Raw genomic sequence first — 17,407 nt, 5'->3', positions numbered from 1 at the left:
TTATTGGGGATATGGAGAATTAGGGATTTTAGAATAGAAATAGGGGAGGAGAATGACGTGTCGCTCCACATCACGTTTCGTCGACCAAGTAGGCACTGGGTGTAGTACAACTCGACATTTAACGGCCACATAGATGTCACATGAGCCACGCGTGCTATTTCCGTCGAAGTTAGCTGCCGACGTTAACGGCAGAACATAAAGTGATCAAAAGTGGCAAGTTTCAGGACATATTTCGTGGATTGAAATATTTGAGGACATAAATCGTTTTAGTGGTAAAGTTTAGGAACATAAACTGTAATCTTCCCGGTAATTAATATGCACAAAAGATATATTTGTCGCCAAGTATTGTATTAAAGCATTATAGTTCGATTGAGAAGAATCTTATTTTATTTATTTTTTATAAATATTTGTTGAGCTTATCTCAAGTTAGATGCTAAAATTATTTTTAACATAAAAATAAAAGAAGGTTTTAATTAAAAAAAGTTGATTGGATCGTAAAAAATCGTATATAAATTTGTTCGATATAGTTATACTAAATTCGATTTTCCTTAAGATTGAAATAAAAAAATTGAAAACTCAAAACAAATCGCTAAATCCAATTATAAGTCAATAGTGTAAATCCCAAATTTACGAATTTGTGAACAATAGTATTAGACTCTAAAATCAAAGTTTACTAAAAAAAAAAAAGACTCTAAAATCAAAGCTATTAAATCTTCCTAATCACCTAATTAATAAACCTAAAGAAAAGGCAATTAGTGAGAAATAATGAAATAAAAAAAAAAAAAAAAAAAAAAAAAAAACAAAAACTAATATCAAGAAAAGATGCCTTGCAGCGCACGTCTTCTCCATCAAAACCGCACTCGCCGGAAAAATCAACCATCCACCTTACCCTTCCCCTTAATCTCCTTCTTACGCGCCGCCACCATAAGTTTGATCTTCTCCACCTCCGCCGCCAGCTCACTAAGTTCCTCCGGAACCAAATCCCCCACCGCCGAATCCCACCTCTTCCTCTCAATCGCCTCAACTATCCTCCTCTCCGTCTCCGTCAGCGGCAGCGGCTCCGCCGGGCCGTCCTCAGCTCCGCCGCCGTCAAGCACACGTGGTCCTCCGGCTCCGGCAGCTTCCTTCCCGAAGACGGATTTAGGGTGAGAGATGTAGCGGTTGACCAACAGGTTGAGAGAAGGGTGGCCTAAGCCGAAGAAGTTTCCGGCGGCGGAGAAGACGATCACCGCCGCCTGGGAGTCGCTCAGGGTGCAGTAATCCTGGGTCTTCTTGAACAGGCCCTGCCGCCGCTTCGTGAAGGTGGTGTGCCGCTTCGCCTTCACCTCAATTGCCTTGATTTCCACGCGCCTCCGCACCATGATTTTTCTCTAGGGTTTCTGTTTTGCTCTGTGTTTGATGTTTGGGCAATTTGGGGGTGCTTTACTTCTAGCCTCTAGGAAAGGGGGCGGGTTTATATAGTGGGATATACTTCTTGTTTTTTCCATGTATTTATTAATTACTTTAATGGGCAAATTACAGGCCAACCCCTCACGTAAGGTATAATTACGAAAACCCCCCTCTTGTTCTTATAATTACAATCACCCCTCAACTATGTATTTATTTTATTTTATATATGTAAAATTAGTATTTAAACTAAAATTAAATTTAAAAAAAATAATCAAAACACTAATATTTTTAATAATTCTTTTGTAATTCGCTTATTTATCGAACCTAATGTTAAACGGTATGAAATTGTGGCGTACTGCAATTTCTGTACAATTTTTCCGAATGAACCCCTAAATTTATCAACTAAGGGATTCTTTTATAGATAATACATAGTTAAGGGGTGTTTGTAATTATACAAACATAATGAGTTTTTTCGTAATTTGACCTTACTTTACGTGTGTTTTGTAATTTGCCCTTACTTTAATTTAACAAGTAATTTAACTATTTAATCCAGCGCCGTCTTTATCTAATTGCCTAGGTGGAGGAGTCCTGTCCCAGATTAATACTTATATATTTAAGTAATTAATAAAATTCAATAAATTTGTCTATATGCTTTATTTACTATTCCTTGTTATACATTACTATAGTTTTATAGTTTATTAAGTATAATTATATAGGGGTTATTTTACATACTCCCTAGCCACCAAATAAACTAGTGATAAATTCAAGCCCAAATTATCCTTTGACATATCCCCTTGGAGAAGGGAAAGTACTATACTATCCTTATATGCAATTTTCGGCTAAACTGCATTCAGCATTCCTGGTACTGTATTTATTATTTTCGCTGATTTATTTATTATTATTATTATTTTTTTTATAAATAATAATAAACCTGTTTGTTAAATTTATATATATATATATATATATATATATATATATATATATATATATATATATATATATATATATATATATATATATATATTATTTTTTTAATTTTTTTAATTTTCAAAATAATATGTTTGTTGTACTGAAAATAACTACATGTAACTATAGTACCTATAGTAATTCGTAGTTATGTTCGTTTTTTTCCCCATATTTTTAGTCGATCAATTGTATACACACACGAATACTGGCTTATACAAAAGAAATTCATAAACCCCAATAAAAATTTACAAATGTCAATATTTTTATTATAAATCACCTCAGAACCAAAAAAAAAATAAAAAATTGAAAATACACAAATATATGCATATATAACTACATGTTACTATATATGTATAGTAATGTATACAGTTTGTCAAACACTGCTTCACATGTGACTTCAACCAAATTTTTGACACATTCAAGGAGAGGATCAATGGCTTTCATAAGCTGCAATTGCAAAATCAAAACAAAAAAAAATTACTTAGTTGCAAATCAACAAAATTTGAAGAAACATCAAAACACTCAAAAATCAACAAATACTAAGAGATAGAGAGAGAGGTTATTGATGGGAAATGCTACAAATTTTAAATCAAACATACAGTGAATCCTCACCCGCCCTCGCCTCCTACCAAAACCCTAGGCGCCGCTACTAACCACCCACAGTTTCGCGCACCCACAAATGCAAAAAATTATAGAAATAAATCTGTAAACATAATAATAAACAAAATTACCATCAAAATATAGATCTCGACGAGAGAAATCCAACGGTGGGTAGCCCGTCAAATTTCGACTGGTGGAACACAAAAAACACCTCCGGCAAGACCATCGTTGTCGAATGAAAAAAAATTACAGAAACAGATCTGCGCTCCAAACTGAATGAAATCACCACCAAAAGAAAGAGCCCGACGAGAGGAATCCAACGGTAGTTAAACCATCGAATTCCGACCACCGGAGAGAGAGTTATGGCTTCGGGAAGCAATTTCACCGGTGGGAGGTTTGTGGAGGCGGAATTTTGAATCTGGGAGAAGAAGAGAGCCGAAATGTGAGTGTCTAGGGTTTAAAACTGATTTTAAAAGGGTATTATAGGTACTTCAGAGGGGCCCAGGGGGTATGTCAAAATATTTTCGAAATTAGGGGGTTTCCCTTAGAGTGTAATCCACTTGGTAGTTAGTTCTATATAATTTGGGAATGAGAGGGTCTACAAAATAATCCCAATTATATATAGGGAGTTGTAGTTTGTTCAAGCTAAATAATTATTCAAAGTATAATGTCATAAATTATAGCATATATAAGTCATATTTTCCTAATTTATTATAGGGTTTGAATTTTTAGAAAGAAAAAAAAATTACTTAATCTCTTTTTTCTTAGAATAAGCACTTTTAAAAAATACTAATATTTTTGGAAGTTAAAACTAATTCCAATTCCATAAAAAAAATATCAAAAATCGGATTTCTTCCGATCGAAATCGTGAAATTTAGAAATTCCAATTTTTTGGTCACGTATATACAAACTACATAATAATATTGATATATAAGTGTATTTTCTAGGGAAAGTAGTCGAATTTTCTAAGACATGTTTGGAAATTAAAATCGAATTAGAAATAGCAATTTGTTACTATGTATTCCAATTATGTTCCAAAACAATCGGATGAATCAGAAATCCAAACATATGAAATTCGAACTGAGAAATATTGTTACTAAATTGGAAATTTTTGCATCAGAATCGACGAAATTCAGAATTTTTATTCCAATTTCCATCCTCAGATACTCAGCGTGCACCAACTAAATTAAATATAACAAAGAATGAATTGAAAACGATTTATTTAAATAAATATAAAGTGGGACCTTTGAGATTAACCCAAGAAAAATATGAACTATGCCAAATATTTATTGCCTCCCCTAACTTCAATCAATTCCTGCAAATACTTACAAGAAACCAAGTCGTTTTGCGCATTCGACACTATCGTTTAGTATTTCTTTCAGTCCGTATTTGAACTCAAATCCCTCTTTTCTCAATTTTGTTAGGTCACATTTACTTCTTCCATCCGGTCCACATTTGAATCTGCAATCAAATAATAACAAGATTTTTTGTAGTATAATCAAATTTAATCCTTAAAATTCAGCTGTCAATGCATCTATATATGTAAGTATAATTATATAAGGCATCGTTTGGTTGGGGAGATTAGCCAGTATTAAATATTAACTAAATAATTGGATTTTGTTCGATATCTGGTATCCCCGATAACTTATCTGGTTGACACGTAAATATTATGTTATCATGGCGTATTTTGCCTTTTAGGTAGTTTTTTTGTTGGATGTCCTGGGATCGGATAAAATATTTGGTGTTTCATTACATCATTTAATCTTATCTTGCCAGCTAAACGAGGCCTAAATGTATAAAAAAATTAACCACTTACCCTTCTAGTATAGGAAATTCGGGGTGAATTTGTTGATAACAATCTGCCATTTCTTCAATCGTACAAGTCTCAACGGCACACAAGAATCGACCTTTGAGCGACGTTTTCTCGATGCAGAAAATATGGGCATCACAAACATCGTCAATGTGCACCATTGGAATCGAACCCAACAATTCTTGCAATAACCGTAGTTGGTCGAAAGCAATTTGATTCCGTAATAATTGTGACAACACATTAGGTAAACTCGAAGGTAGATACGAAAAGAGTGTTTCACCTCCGACAAGCCCACAAGCCAAACTAACCACTTCCATACTTTCACCATTGTTGTACCTCAAAATCTCCTTCTCAGATGATGTCTTTGACTTCACATAATCCTGCACATAACATGCTTGATAAATTGACCAAATGAAGTACATGGCTAACATAATATAAATTATATAATATTGAAAAAAAAACATTTGTGTAAAAGAACAAACTTTAAATTGGTTTGTTAATTCTGACTTTGCAGTGGCGAAGTCAGAATTTAATACGAGGCGTGAGCAAAATATTAAAAGTCTTGATCCAATATATCAATAGCGTCTTGATATGCAATGCTATCTTATATTAATAAGGTTCGAGGGCAGTGCCCTAAGAAATAACACGTACGAGTAAATTATATATTTAATTTTAAACTAAAATAGAATAAATTATGTTCAAAATACGATCATTAGAGCTTTTAACTTAACGAGTTTCACGGGTATTCATAAACATTAAGGCAAAATCGATAAATAATTATAAATTTTAACTAAAAATATAAAACAAAACACAAGATATGATATTGCAATAGTTCATTAGATGAAATGTATTGGATGGGTTTAGAGGCGAAAACCGGTTGGATTTGATCGGAACTAACACTTTTAAAAAAAATCCATTTTTTTAAGTGAAAAAATTATTCCAATTCCATTCCGGAAAACAATCGGAGAAATTGAAAATAAGAACTTTTGAAATTGAAATGAAAAAAGAATTAATGTTCCAAAATCTTAAATATTTGAATCAGAATCGACAAAATTTGAATCACTACTCGTGATATATTGATAAAAGTTAAACATAATCCAATAATTTATAGTTATTGAAAATAATAATAAAAATAATTTCATAAATTAATAAGTTATAAATTAATGTGTAAATTAATAATTATTAATTTATCGATAAGTTAATATTTCGCTAAAAATTAATAAGATTTTGATGGTCCCAACTATATTAATTTATAGAAGTTAAACTGTATCATAATTAATTTTGAAAATTAACATCACCAAACTCAGCTTCTAATAGTAATTAAATACATATTTATCGTAAAATACGTACGTACCAACACAAAGTCATTGATGTAAGTACACGAGAGATTGAGGTACGGAGTCCAACAAAGCTCATCCATTAGTGGTTTAAAGCAAGATCCATCTTCTTTCAGAGGCGAAGCTGCCGTTATGGACGAAGTGTAAACGAGCCGTTTCACCGTTTTTGATCTAATGCAAAGTTCAGCTATGCTTCTCACTCCATCTATAGCTGCTTCCGATGTATCCTTGTACTGTAAAAATAATAATATATACAGTTAAAAAAACTGTATAAATTAATATAGTTAGAACTAACAAAATCCTATTAATTTAGCAGAATATTAAATTTTCGAATTTATAATTTAGCACGTTAAGAGAAGTTATTCATTTATCAAGGCGGGTATGTGTGTGTGTGTGTGTGAGAGAGAGAGAGAGAGAGAGAGAGAGAGAGAGAGAGAGAGAGAGAGAGAGAGAGAGAGAGAGAGAGAGAGAGAGAGAGAAATTGGAAACGAAAGATATACATGGGCGTTCTTGAGAATTTGGGGGCCCTATGCGAGATTTAAAGAACACGTTAAAACGGGGACCCCTATTTGATAAATCACTTTTTATTAAAGGGTGTTCGGAATTTAATATACTAAAATATATAAATAATATTTTCTAAAAATGATAGAATAAAGATTACGGGGGTTCGGGGGCAGTGCCCCCGAAACATTTTTTGAAATGTATGAATATAAATTAACTTTAAATATGGAAAAAAATCAAAATTAAGAGGATGATTTGCTGGTTCACTTCCTCCCATGACGTATAATCCTTATAGCATATACACTTTATAAATATTTATAAAACTTAAATACACTAATGAATATTGATTGTTACTTTAGGTATAAAAATAATAATTAAGACAATTGTAAAAATATCTATTGATCATTTATTTTAAATTAATTTTAGAACTGATGTTCCAAAATATTATATATATATAATAAATTTTAAAAAATAAGTATTAATATATAAAATAATTTGGGGGCTCTAAATTTTCGTAAAAATCCGGGGGCTTTAGGTGACCGCGTAACTTCGCTTCCCCTCAGAACTGGTCCCTGAGAGCAACTCCAATGGGAGAATCAAATGGAGTATTATACGATAAAACTTCCATTTTGATTCCCAAAACTTAAAATTTCTTCTCCAACGGAAGCATCAAAGGGGTAGTTTTTTTGATTACTTTATCTCCCAGAGGTGCAAAAATGCTCCCAAAAAAACCAAGTATCAAATATTTCTAGAAATTAGGAACTGCAATTTCAACGTAAGAGCAACTCCAGTGGAGGAATTAAATGGGGAATTAAATGGAATAACTTCTATTTTGATGCTCCAAAACATAAAATTTCATCTCCAATGGGGGAATTAAATTGGTAGTTATTTTGATATTCAACTTCCCGAGATGCAAAAATGCATCCTGGAAAAAGAGGTATCAAAACATTAACTACCCAACAAACCAATTAAAAATTGACATGTGTCAATATTAAATATATTTATGCTTATATTTAAAATTAGATGATTCATTTAAAGCTTGCGGTTGGAATAAATGAGTATCAAAATAATAAAACGAGTATCAAATTAATATTTGATGATCGATTTTAATACTTTACCATTGGAGTTGCTCTAAAAAGAATATAATTTCTAACAAATTCCTATGGAATAGGGACCAAATATATCTATTAATTTATGTTTAATACATATTTAAAAATAGAATAATTTATTTGATTCCTACGGGTTGGAGCATATAAGTTTTTTCGAAATACCAAAGTATTATTTCAAGCATCAATTAAGGGTTTAGATGCCTCATTTTAATACCTATCATTGGAGTTGCTCTGAAGATGTATAAAAATTATACCTTAGAGTTTTGAATGTGCAATATTGGCGTAGCTACATGAAAAACATATTGGCAGCCTCGAATAGCGGTTTCGAATTCTTGGGGATTGTATATATCAGCTTCGAATAGCTTCAATCTCGTTTCCGCGCTCGGAAGTGACTTTAGAAAGCCCGTTTTCGAGTTTTCGCCTGCACATCATATGCAAAACAAACATATCTATATAGTACATATATAGATAGATACATATGTATATGTATATACATATAGATATGTGATTTGAGAATGAAGGAAGTATATATAGTAGAGTTACCCAAGTTTCTCAAAGTTGCATGGACAGTATAACCTCTGTGTAACAACTTCTTGATGAGACAAGATCCAAGGTATCCAGATCCTCCAGTTACACATACTTTTATATCTTTGCTAATTATTTCCATATAAGTATTCCTTAGCTTGCTTATATAGATCATATATAGGTATATTAATGGCGGCAGTTGAAAATAGCACGATTATCATTTATCGTTGTCCACTTTGTTTGTGTGGTGTGGAGGAAATGAGACCCACATTTATCTTACGCCAATTTAACAATATTAAATAATGTTTTTTTTTTTTGTACGTACTTATTTGGGGTGGTTAGCAACTCCAATGGTTGACATTAAAATGGATTATCAATTATTCAATTGATGTTTGAAATAATATTTTAATAGTAATTCTAAAAAATTCTTGTGTTCAGATTATTATATAAATAAAATTGAACTAAAAACAAATTAATAGATATATTTATGCCCTATTATATAGGAATTTGTTGACACTTTAATTTTTGTCCGTTGAGATTGTGGTTCATAAAATTAAGGAATATTTGATTCTTTTCTTTTTGAGGTGCATTTTTTCAACTCCACGAGGTGAAGTATAAAAAAAAAACTACTAATTTAATGTCTCTACTGAAGTGGGATTTTTGTGTTTTGATGAAGTATCAAAATGGTAGTGTTATCATTTGATACTCCATTTAATTCCTCCATTGGATTTACTCTTATGAACTATGCTGCACGGACACTTCTAGAAGGTGAAGAGTCCCCGTATCCGACACCTGGACACTCGGATACACCCGGACACTTCTCGGACACCCGTGTCGGGCCGTGTCGTAATTTCGCTAAAAGTAGGACACCCGTGTCGGGCAGTGTCCACAATTTTAAAAAAGTTGGGATACTTCTCTTACGTTTTAAGATAGCCCTAATAAAAAAAATGCACATTTTCTTTTCTCTGTAATACACATTTCTTCTGATTTATTTGTGAGTCCACCCAAAACTCCAAAAGTCTAGCATGCGACGGCGACCAAGAACACGAGCAACAAGGGCGAGCGGTTCTCTTATGCGATGACGACTTATTCATATTTTTTACAATTTATAAATGTACCCCTATATTTTTATTATTTATAAATATACCCCTATATTTTTTATATTTACGCGTATCCCCCACGTGTCCGTATCCTAGTTTTTTGGAAATGCCGTATCACCGTGTCCGTATCCGCGTATCGCCGTGTCCACGTATCCGTGTCCATGCATCATAGCTTATAACATAAAAAGAAAATAAAATTAAATAAATTAAATAAAAAATAATTGGTTTTAATTTGGTTCGATTTTTGGCGCTGTTCATACGTGAGAAAGGCCAAAATAATTTTGTCCGGTGAACTTCGTTGAATACATATATGTGTATGCATGTGTGAGACTGAATGTAGATTTACAATGACATATTACTAAGTGTACTTAATTCGGTGTAGCATTTACAAGCGGTTGTATCGGTGTGTAATTAAACCGATTTCTACGTGTTGATCGATATTAGTTATTGAATTAGGGGTGATAAATAACTAGTTCGTAAGAAGTATTTAGTATTTATTTAGAGAATAATAAAACTTAGATAAGTCGTCTTTATTGGAAAAATCAAATTGTTAGAACAAACTCTGGATTTAACGAACACTCGACAAGATCAACGACACGAACCAATCATCTTTAGGAGTTGGAACATAGCCTAAATCATTACAAGAAGCCGAGCCGTTTTGCGCATTCAACACTGTCGTTTAGTATCTCTTTCAGTCCGTACTTGAACTCAAATCCCTCTTTTCTCAATTTCGATAGCTCGCATTTGCTTCTCCCATCCGGTCCACATTTGAATCTGAAATCGAATAAAAAACAAAAATTCCTTACTATAATTGAATTGGTAATTCAAAATATCTTTGCTATATATATAGACTTGTCATCTTAATGCACCTATGAAGGTAAATAAAATTATAATTATTTACCACACACAATGAAATTATTAGTATTAATTGCAACATTGGTACCTCTGTGTTATATCGAATTATCGAAAAAGACTACCCTATATTTTTTATTGGCAAAAACCCCTCGGTACCCTGTTTAGGGGGTTGTGTGCTAAATAATTAAATTGGGGGAGAGGGGAGGGGAGGGGAGGGGTGGGGTTGCCAATAAATAACTCAAGTCAACTTTGTAACAATTAGATGTAACACAGGGGTACTAATTGCAATAAACCAAGTATTTAAAATACGATTTGAAAAAAAAAACTAAATAAATTAGGGAAAATAGAGTTTTGGTCCCTCAAGTTTGCATCAATTCCACATTTGGACCTTCATGTTCACAAAAAAACACATTTGGTCCCTCATATTTAAAAATCAACACTTTTAGCCATTTCCGTCAATTTCCGATTAGTACTGACGGAATCAAGTGCCTTATCTGATGGAGTGATGGTAAATTGAAGAAAAGGACCAACAATGATAAATTGTTGAAACATGAGGGACCAAATGTATGTTTTTTTAACATAAATGACCAAATGTGAAATAATTGCAAAATTGAGGGGTGAAAACTGTAATTTTCCCAAATAAATTAACAACTCACCCTTCTGGTACAGGAAACTCAGGGTGAATTTGTTGATAGCAATCTGCAATTTCTTCAACGGTACAACTCTCAGCTGCACACAAGAATCGGCCATTGATTGAAGTTTTCTCGATGCAGAAAATATGGGCATCGCAAACATCATCAATATGCACCATTGGAATCGAACCCATCAATTCTTGCAAGAACATCAACGCATCGAAAGCGCTTCGATCCCCAATCAACTGTGACAAAACAACCGGTAAACTCGACGGCAGATACGAAAGAAGTGTTTCTCCTCCGACAAGCCCACAAGCCAAGCTAACCACTTCCATACTTCCATTATCGTACCTCAAGATCTCCTTCTCAGATAATGTCTTTGACTTCACATAATCCTGCACACAACCTGTTTGATAAATGTCCTGAATGAAAAAATAAAGAACAGGGGTGTAACTGTAAATATGTACCAAGTTGAAGTCAGTGCTGTAAGTATATGAGAGATTAAGAGGGCTCCAGCAGAATTCATCCATTACTGGTTTAAAGCAAGATCCATCTTCGGTTAGAGGTGAAGCCGCCATTACGGAGGAAGTGTACACGAGCCGTTTCACCGTCTGCGATCTAAGGCAAGATTCCGCTATGCTTTTCACCCCTGCTATAGCTGCTTCTGTTGTATCCTTGTACTTTAAATAAATAATAATAAGAAGGAAAAAGATTTAAAAAAAATAAGTCCTTGGTAATTAAATTAATTCACGCGTAGATTAAACGAAAACCGACCGTAGAGTTTTGAGTGTGCAACAATGGGGTAGCCATATGGAAAACATATTGGCATCCTTGAATAGCTGTCTCGAATTCTCGGGGATTGTATATATCGGCTTCGAATAACTTTAATCTCGTTTCTGCACCCGGCAGTGTGTTTAGAAGGCTCGTTTTCGAGTTTTCGCCTGCAACATCATATCTATATATATTTAGTAAAACGTGCGGTTTCGCTTCGTGTGTGTGTAACAATAGATAGCTCGTAATTAGTAATATGTAACAACTAACGAATCGATGACAAATTACCCAAGTTTCTCAAAGTTGTATGAACGGTGAAACCTCCGTGCAACAGCTTTTTGACGAGACAAGATCCTAGGTATCCGGATCCTCCCGTAACACAAACTTTTATATCGATATTGTTCATCTTCTCCGAATATTGATCTGTCTTTCGAATTTTTGATTCTTTGTTTGATGTAAATTGCAGATGGAAATAGCATGCAATATTATTTGCTTTTGCCTCACCTACCAATTGTTAAAATAAATAAGTTCATGGTTTTAGTTTTTAGGGTGAATTACGAAAACACCCTTGAACTTAGGCTAAATTATGAAAAACACCCCTACCTATCCATAATTACTAAAATTCCCCAGACGTTTGTTTTCTTCTTACACTGATCCCCTTATGGTGTGATTTTTCACGGAATCTTTTCGATTCCGGTTAATATTTCTCGAAAAATATCAGTTCTACCTCTGCTAACGTAGCATAAAGAAATACCACGTCTGCATGGGTAGAATCGGTACTTTTCAGAAATATTACTTGGATTCTTGGAATAAAATAGATTTCATGAAAAATCGCACCGTAAGGGGGTCTGTGTAAGATGAAAACAAACATAGGGGGGATTTTGGTAATTAAGGATAGGTGGGGTGTTTTTCGTAATTTAGCCTAAGTTCAGGATTGTTTTTTTGTTTTTTTTTTGATAATTACCCTATTTTGTAATCAACTAACTTCGTGGTGATTGGTGACGACACATCGACAATCAATATGGTTGTTCCCCAGATAAATACTAATGCATGCAGACAATTTATGTTATTTATAAATTAGTCAACTTTCCCCTGTTTGTAATTCATAACGTTGACGTTACAACGGAAATTCTTATTTTTGAAAAATTATGATTTTTTTTAGAAAATTTCCATCGGTTTATGAAATAATAAAATTTATGTGATTTTTGAAAAAACATTCTTCAAAATTCCAAAATTTTCGGGAATTTTGGAATTGGAGAATTTTTAGATTGCGAAAATTTTGGAATAAGAATTGAAATTGATTTTGTACTCTTGATTTTTTTTGTGAAAAAACTAATTTCGATCCGTTCCATCCGACTTTCACCTTTTGTCTAGAATAAGTAATTTAAAGTGAAGTTGGTTTGTTGTACCTAACCTTATTACTTATACAATAATCTTGAAAAGATCACTAAACAACCAACTCCAAAAAAATATTTCAAATGACTAATATTTTATTTCTAAGAGGTATGAGATTTACACATGATCTTTTATTCTTGGGTAAATGACAAACACCTCTGAGGTATGGTCAAATTACAAAAAAAACCTCTTGTTTGGATAATTACAACCATTCCCTTAACTCATCAAATTTAGTGGAATCTTCGAGATTATATAGAATATTATCACTTTTGTACCCGTTTTATCTTATTCGAACTCTACGTTTTGAAGCAAAATGATCATAATATGTATTTTTTGGCTTGTATATATCAGAATGTGGTGCATCAGAAACAATATTTTTACATAAAACGAGTACAAACTAGAGCACACCTCACATAATCTAGATGATTATGTTGAATTTGACACTATAAGGGTGGAGGTGTAAGAAAAAATCATAGTTGAGGGGTAGATGTAATTATCCAAACAAGAGGGATTTTTTTGTAAATTGACCATACCTCAAGGGGGTGTTTGTAATTTACCCTTTATTCTTTTCTTAGATTGAAGGAACAAAGTACATAGTTGAGGAGCAAAAGTGAAATTTTACCCAAGGAATGAAGCATGTCCAAAACACAAATCTAGTCACATATGCAAGCAGCGTTTGCCTTGTGAAAATTGGACAATGTTCTAATTATTTATGGAAAAATAAAATAAAATATCCTACGATTAAAAATCTTGCAAGAACCCGAGTCTTTTCGCGCATTGTACACTGTCGTTGAGTATTTCTTTTAGCCGGTACTTGAACTTAAATCCCTCTTTCCTCAATTTCCACAGGTCACATTTGCTTCCTCCCCTCGGTTCACATTCGAACCTGAATTCAAATTGAAACAAGAATTAATCCGGTTTTTTTTAAATCCGTAAACTAACAAAAACCAAAGTTCAAGAACAGTCAAATCAACATTACACCCGATGAAATGTAGACTGAATTGTGATTATTGCATAAAATTAACATTTCAAAAAACACATTCTTACTTACCCTTCTTGTATCTGGCATAAGGGGTAAATTTCTTGATAGCAAATTGCGATTTCTTCAATAGTCCGACTCTCGGCGGCACAAAGAAATCGACCTTTGAGTGAACTTTTCTCGATGCAGAAAATATGGGCGTCACAAACATCTTCAATGTGCACCACAGGAATCGACCCCATCAATTCTTGCGAGAACCTTAATTGTCTTAAATAAATTTGGTCACTTGTTAACTGCGACAGCACAACCGGTAAACTCGAAGGTAGATACGAAAGAAGTGTTTCTCCTCCAACAAGCCCACAAGCCAAACTAACCACTTCCATCTCCCCTTCACTTCGTTTTTCGTTATTGTACCGTAAAATCTCTTTCTCGGATAACGTCTTTGATTTGATATATTCCTAAATGTACAAAAGAAAACCTAGCATTCAAGTTACATGACAAAGTCTTTGATTTGATATATTCCTAAATGTACAAAAGAAAAACTGGCATTCAAGTTACATGACAAAGTTAAAGTAATAGTTGAACTGTTGAATAACCATCTCAACCAACAGCTTAAGCTTTTAGTGAAATGTATTATTTAATATTAATATTTCTAATACGCCCTATGAAGTGCAGGCGAATTACATTTGAAGTCTTGCACTTAAAATATTTGAAATGGGTGGCGGCGGAATTCGAACTGAGGACCTGATACCACGTTGAACGATCATTTCTACCAAAAACTTAAGTTTATAGTGAAACTATATTTACATTAAAGATTGAATTGCTTGAGAGAAGAATCAGTACCAAATCAAATTGACTGTTGTAAGTGTACGAGAGATCGAGAGGGCTCCAACAGAATTCATCCATTAGTGGTTTAAACTTTAAAGCAAGATCCATCTTCCGTTAGAGGTGAAGCTGCCATTAATACGGAGGAAGTGTACACGAGCCGTTTCACCGTTTGCGATCTAAGGCAATATTCAGCTATGCTTTTGACCCCTGCTACAACTGCTTCACTTGTATCCTTGTACTGTAAAATTATTAAAGAATCGATAAAAATTCCCTTCGAACATTTGAATAATCTCAAGATGGGAAATTAAAAAAAAGGTAAATACACTTTGCACCCCTGAAGTATAGTATATGTAACACTTACTCCCTTAAAGTATCATTTGTAACACTTACCCCATCAATATCAATTATTTTATATTTCAAAATCCAAAACATAATAAACATAACAATCTAATAATTATCGGATCATATAAAATTGAAAAATAACTAAAATTAATTTATTGGAAATTAATTAAAAAGTAATATATATTGTATAGTAATGAATGAAATATATTTTAAGAAATTAATGAACTAAAATATATTTAAATACTTAAGATTACTATTAGTTATGTATTGATTTCTTAAAATTTATCGATATGAATATATTCGATTAATTGGTCAAGCAACAATTAGATGCTATGATTGTTATCTATTAAATATGTACCCAACATATAATATTTTCAAATTTTAAAATGTTGCATATTTCAATATATAATTTTAGTTGTATAATGTTATTATCTTTTAGTTATTGCTTTCAATAAAAGAAAAAAAATTAAGGTATTAGAATTTAAAATATAAATTAAATTGTGCTTGAGGGGGTAAGTGGTACAAATGATAATTTAAGGGGGTAAGTGTTACAGATGGTATTTTTTTTTTGATCGATGTGTTACAGATGGTATACTTTAGCGGTGTAAACTGTATTTAGTTAACCCTAAAAAATAAAAATAAAACCGGAGTGTGAAGCATTGGTGTAGCCACATGAAAAACATATTGGCACCCGTCAATAGCTGTCTCAAATTCTTGAGGATTGTATATATCAGCTTCGAATAACTTTAATCTCGTTTCCGCACTCGGAAGTGACTTTAGAAGGCTCGTTTTCGACTTTTCGCCTGCACATCATCATATGCAACAACACATCTATATACAATACAAGAACGTACACATAAAAGACATGAGGAAGAGAAATACCCAAATTTCGCAGTGTTGCATGGACGGTGTAACCTTTGTGTAATAGCTTTCTGACGAGACAAGATCCGAGGTATCCAGAACCTCCCGTAACACAAACTATTACACCATTGCCCTTCTCCATTGAAGAAAAAACCTTTTTCTTTTGTCTTACAAATAGTAATTGTTCATGCATCTTTAAAGGGCAATAGGGAATTTAAATAAAAAAAAATAAAAAATTCAAAGCTCTTTATTTTCTGAACTAACATACCTAAAAAGAAGGTACCAGCTGTACCACCTATGACGAAAATCTGGAATGCAAGAATTAAGTCCTAGTGTTCGTGTCGAACTGAATTAAGGTACGTGCAAGTTTGGACCACGTTGCTAAAACTCGAAACATTAAAAACGACACATGGGATGGGAGTCATTTGTCATATATCGCCTTAATTACTATCTTTTATTTTTTCTGTGGTGGAGGAACCTGCAGTCAACCATATAGGAGCACTAGGTAAACCTACACTTTTGTATACAACTTATTATACGGTAAGGCCTCGTTTGGTAGAATTGAATTATTATTACTAATCAAGGCTAATATTTTTATTTTATGGTGTTTCTTTATGCCAATGATTCAATTTGGGGCCGCAACGTAATCAAACGATTTGCTCGATAATTGATCAAGCAGTTTTTATGCGAAATTATATGCAATGATCACATCGTTCCTATCAAACGAGCCCTACGAGGAAGCCGAATCCAGCCAATGCATCCATTTCTAATCTTGAAAATTGGAATAGGAGTTTGGATTGGAACAATCCGGATGTGATAAAATGTTAAATATTTTCTAGATGCGTTTCGAAATCGGGAATTTCTTTTATTTTTATATTACTTGTTTTATATGTACAAGGCGTTTTTTTTGTGTTGACATGTGAATGGAAAATTTATATGCCCTGCCCTTGGTTAAAAATTGAACGTTGCGACGAACATTTTTGGGATTTGAGCCCTCGATTGTAAAATGAATTGGTTCGAAGAAAGTACCGACGAAAGAGAGATGTAAAAATACTTCGTGTAAATTTTGTGTTATTTTCATTCTTGAAATTGTTGTTCATCTTGAATTTATTAATTTCACGTTGAGTAATTAGTTAGTTAGTTAATAAGATGTTAAATTATAAAGTATATCGAGTAAATCCTTCCTTGCATTTTTTATTTATTGTCTTGAAGAAAAATATTTATTTTAAATTATTCCTCTCTTTAGAATTTCAGTATACTATTTTATTATATTTTTCTCAATTTTGCCCATATTATTCTTAATTTATCACGAGAGAAATACGGTAACACAATTATTGAGAGGGAATATTTTTGTCAATTGATGCGGGCGTAGTAAAAAAATTAATAATTATGCATGGATTTCAGGGC

The 17,407-nt window shown here is 32.9% G+C and overlaps 3 protein-coding genes and 1 pseudogene across 5 annotated transcripts; all 4 read right to left on the bottom strand.

Annotated features, from left to right (window-relative positions):
• Positions 1 to 599: 599 nt before the first annotated feature.
• Positions 600 to 1,468, bottom strand: LOC105955090 (MADS-box protein AGL72). Its single transcript, XM_012978788.2, has one exon. The coding sequence runs from the start codon at positions 1,359 to 1,361 to the stop codon at positions 873 to 875; it is 489 nt and encodes a 162-aa protein (XP_012834242.2). The 5' UTR covers positions 1,362 to 1,468; the 3' UTR covers positions 600 to 872.
• A 2,609-nt stretch (positions 1,469 to 4,077) lies between these two features.
• Positions 4,078 to 8,534, bottom strand: LOC105955119 (NADPH HC-toxin reductase 1). The gene is made up of 5 exons (XM_012978818.2): positions 8,256 to 8,534; positions 7,967 to 8,133; positions 6,120 to 6,335; positions 4,772 to 5,145; positions 4,078 to 4,416 (listed from the first exon to the last, which is right to left on the bottom strand). The coding sequence occupies exons 1-5, from the start codon at positions 8,410 to 8,412 to the stop codon at positions 4,281 to 4,283; spliced, it is 1,050 nt and encodes a 349-aa protein (XP_012834272.2). The 5' UTR covers positions 8,413 to 8,534; the 3' UTR covers positions 4,078 to 4,280.
• A 1,318-nt stretch (positions 8,535 to 9,852) lies between these two features.
• LOC105955118 (NADPH HC-toxin reductase 1) lies at positions 9,853 to 12,089 on the bottom strand. 2 transcript variants are annotated; one of them, XM_012978816.2, is made up of 5 exons: positions 11,884 to 12,085; positions 11,599 to 11,765; positions 11,292 to 11,504; positions 10,849 to 11,219; positions 9,853 to 10,111 (listed from the first exon to the last, which is right to left on the bottom strand). In XM_012978816.2, exons 1-5 carry the CDS (start codon positions 11,999 to 12,001, stop codon positions 9,976 to 9,978), a joined length of 1,005 nt encoding a protein of 334 aa, XP_012834270.2. In that variant the 5' UTR covers positions 12,002 to 12,085; the 3' UTR covers positions 9,853 to 9,975. The 2 variants fall into 2 exon arrangements, with proteins under 2 accessions (XP_012834270.2, XP_012834269.2); XM_012978815.2 differs by having other exon boundaries at positions 10,849 to 11,504; positions 11,884 to 12,089.
• A 1,446-nt stretch (positions 12,090 to 13,535) lies between these two features.
• On the bottom strand, positions 13,536 to 16,170 carry LOC105955067 (NADPH HC-toxin reductase 1-like; annotated as a pseudogene). Its single transcript, XR_016031149.1, has 5 exons — positions 16,022 to 16,170; positions 15,785 to 15,942; positions 14,813 to 15,035; positions 14,042 to 14,427; positions 13,536 to 13,876 (listed from the first exon to the last, which is right to left on the bottom strand). The product of XR_016031149.1 is annotated as an NADPH HC-toxin reductase 1-like (transcript).
• Positions 16,171 to 17,407: the final 1,237 nt, after the last annotated feature.

The sequence above is a fragment of the Erythranthe guttata genome, chromosome 5 (assembly GCF_056151865.1).
Source record: "Erythranthe guttata isolate IM_541 chromosome 5, IM_541, whole genome shotgun sequence".
In the NCBI taxonomy this organism is placed as follows: domain Eukaryota; kingdom Viridiplantae; phylum Streptophyta; class Magnoliopsida; order Lamiales; family Phrymaceae; genus Erythranthe; species Erythranthe guttata.
The sequence above is the reverse complement of the archived record's forward strand: the minus strand, read 5'-3'. Positions and strand labels throughout refer to the sequence as shown.

Bases quoted from the DNA above. Each gene is read 5' to 3' on its own strand.
- LOC105955090 (XM_012978788.2), bottom strand. From the start codon at position 1,361: ATGGTGCGGAGGCGCGTGGAAATCAAGGCAATTGAGGTGAAGGCGAAG.
- LOC105955119 (XM_012978818.2), bottom strand. From the start codon at position 8,412: ATGATCTATATAAGCAAGCTAAGGAATACTTATATGGAAATAATTAGC. The intron at 5,146-6,119 runs GTACGTACGTAT...TGTTATGTGCAG, and splicing joins ACATCAATGACTTTGTGTTG to GATTATGTGAAGTCAAAGAC. The intron at 4,417-4,771 runs GTAAGTGGTTAA...ATTTGATTGCAG, and splicing joins GAATTTCCTATACTAGAAGG to ATTCAAATGTGGACCGGATG.
- LOC105955118 (XM_012978815.2), bottom strand. From the start codon at position 12,001: ATGAACAATATCGATATAAAAGTTTGTGTTACGGGAGGATCCGGATAC. The intron at 11,766-11,883 runs GTAATTTGTCAT...ATGATGTTGCAG, and splicing joins TACAACTTTGAGAAACTTGG to GCGAAAACTCGAAAACGAGC. The intron at 11,505-11,598 runs GTCGGTTTTCGT...ATTTATTTAAAG, and splicing joins TGCACACTCAAAACTCTACG to TACAAGGATACAACAGAAGC.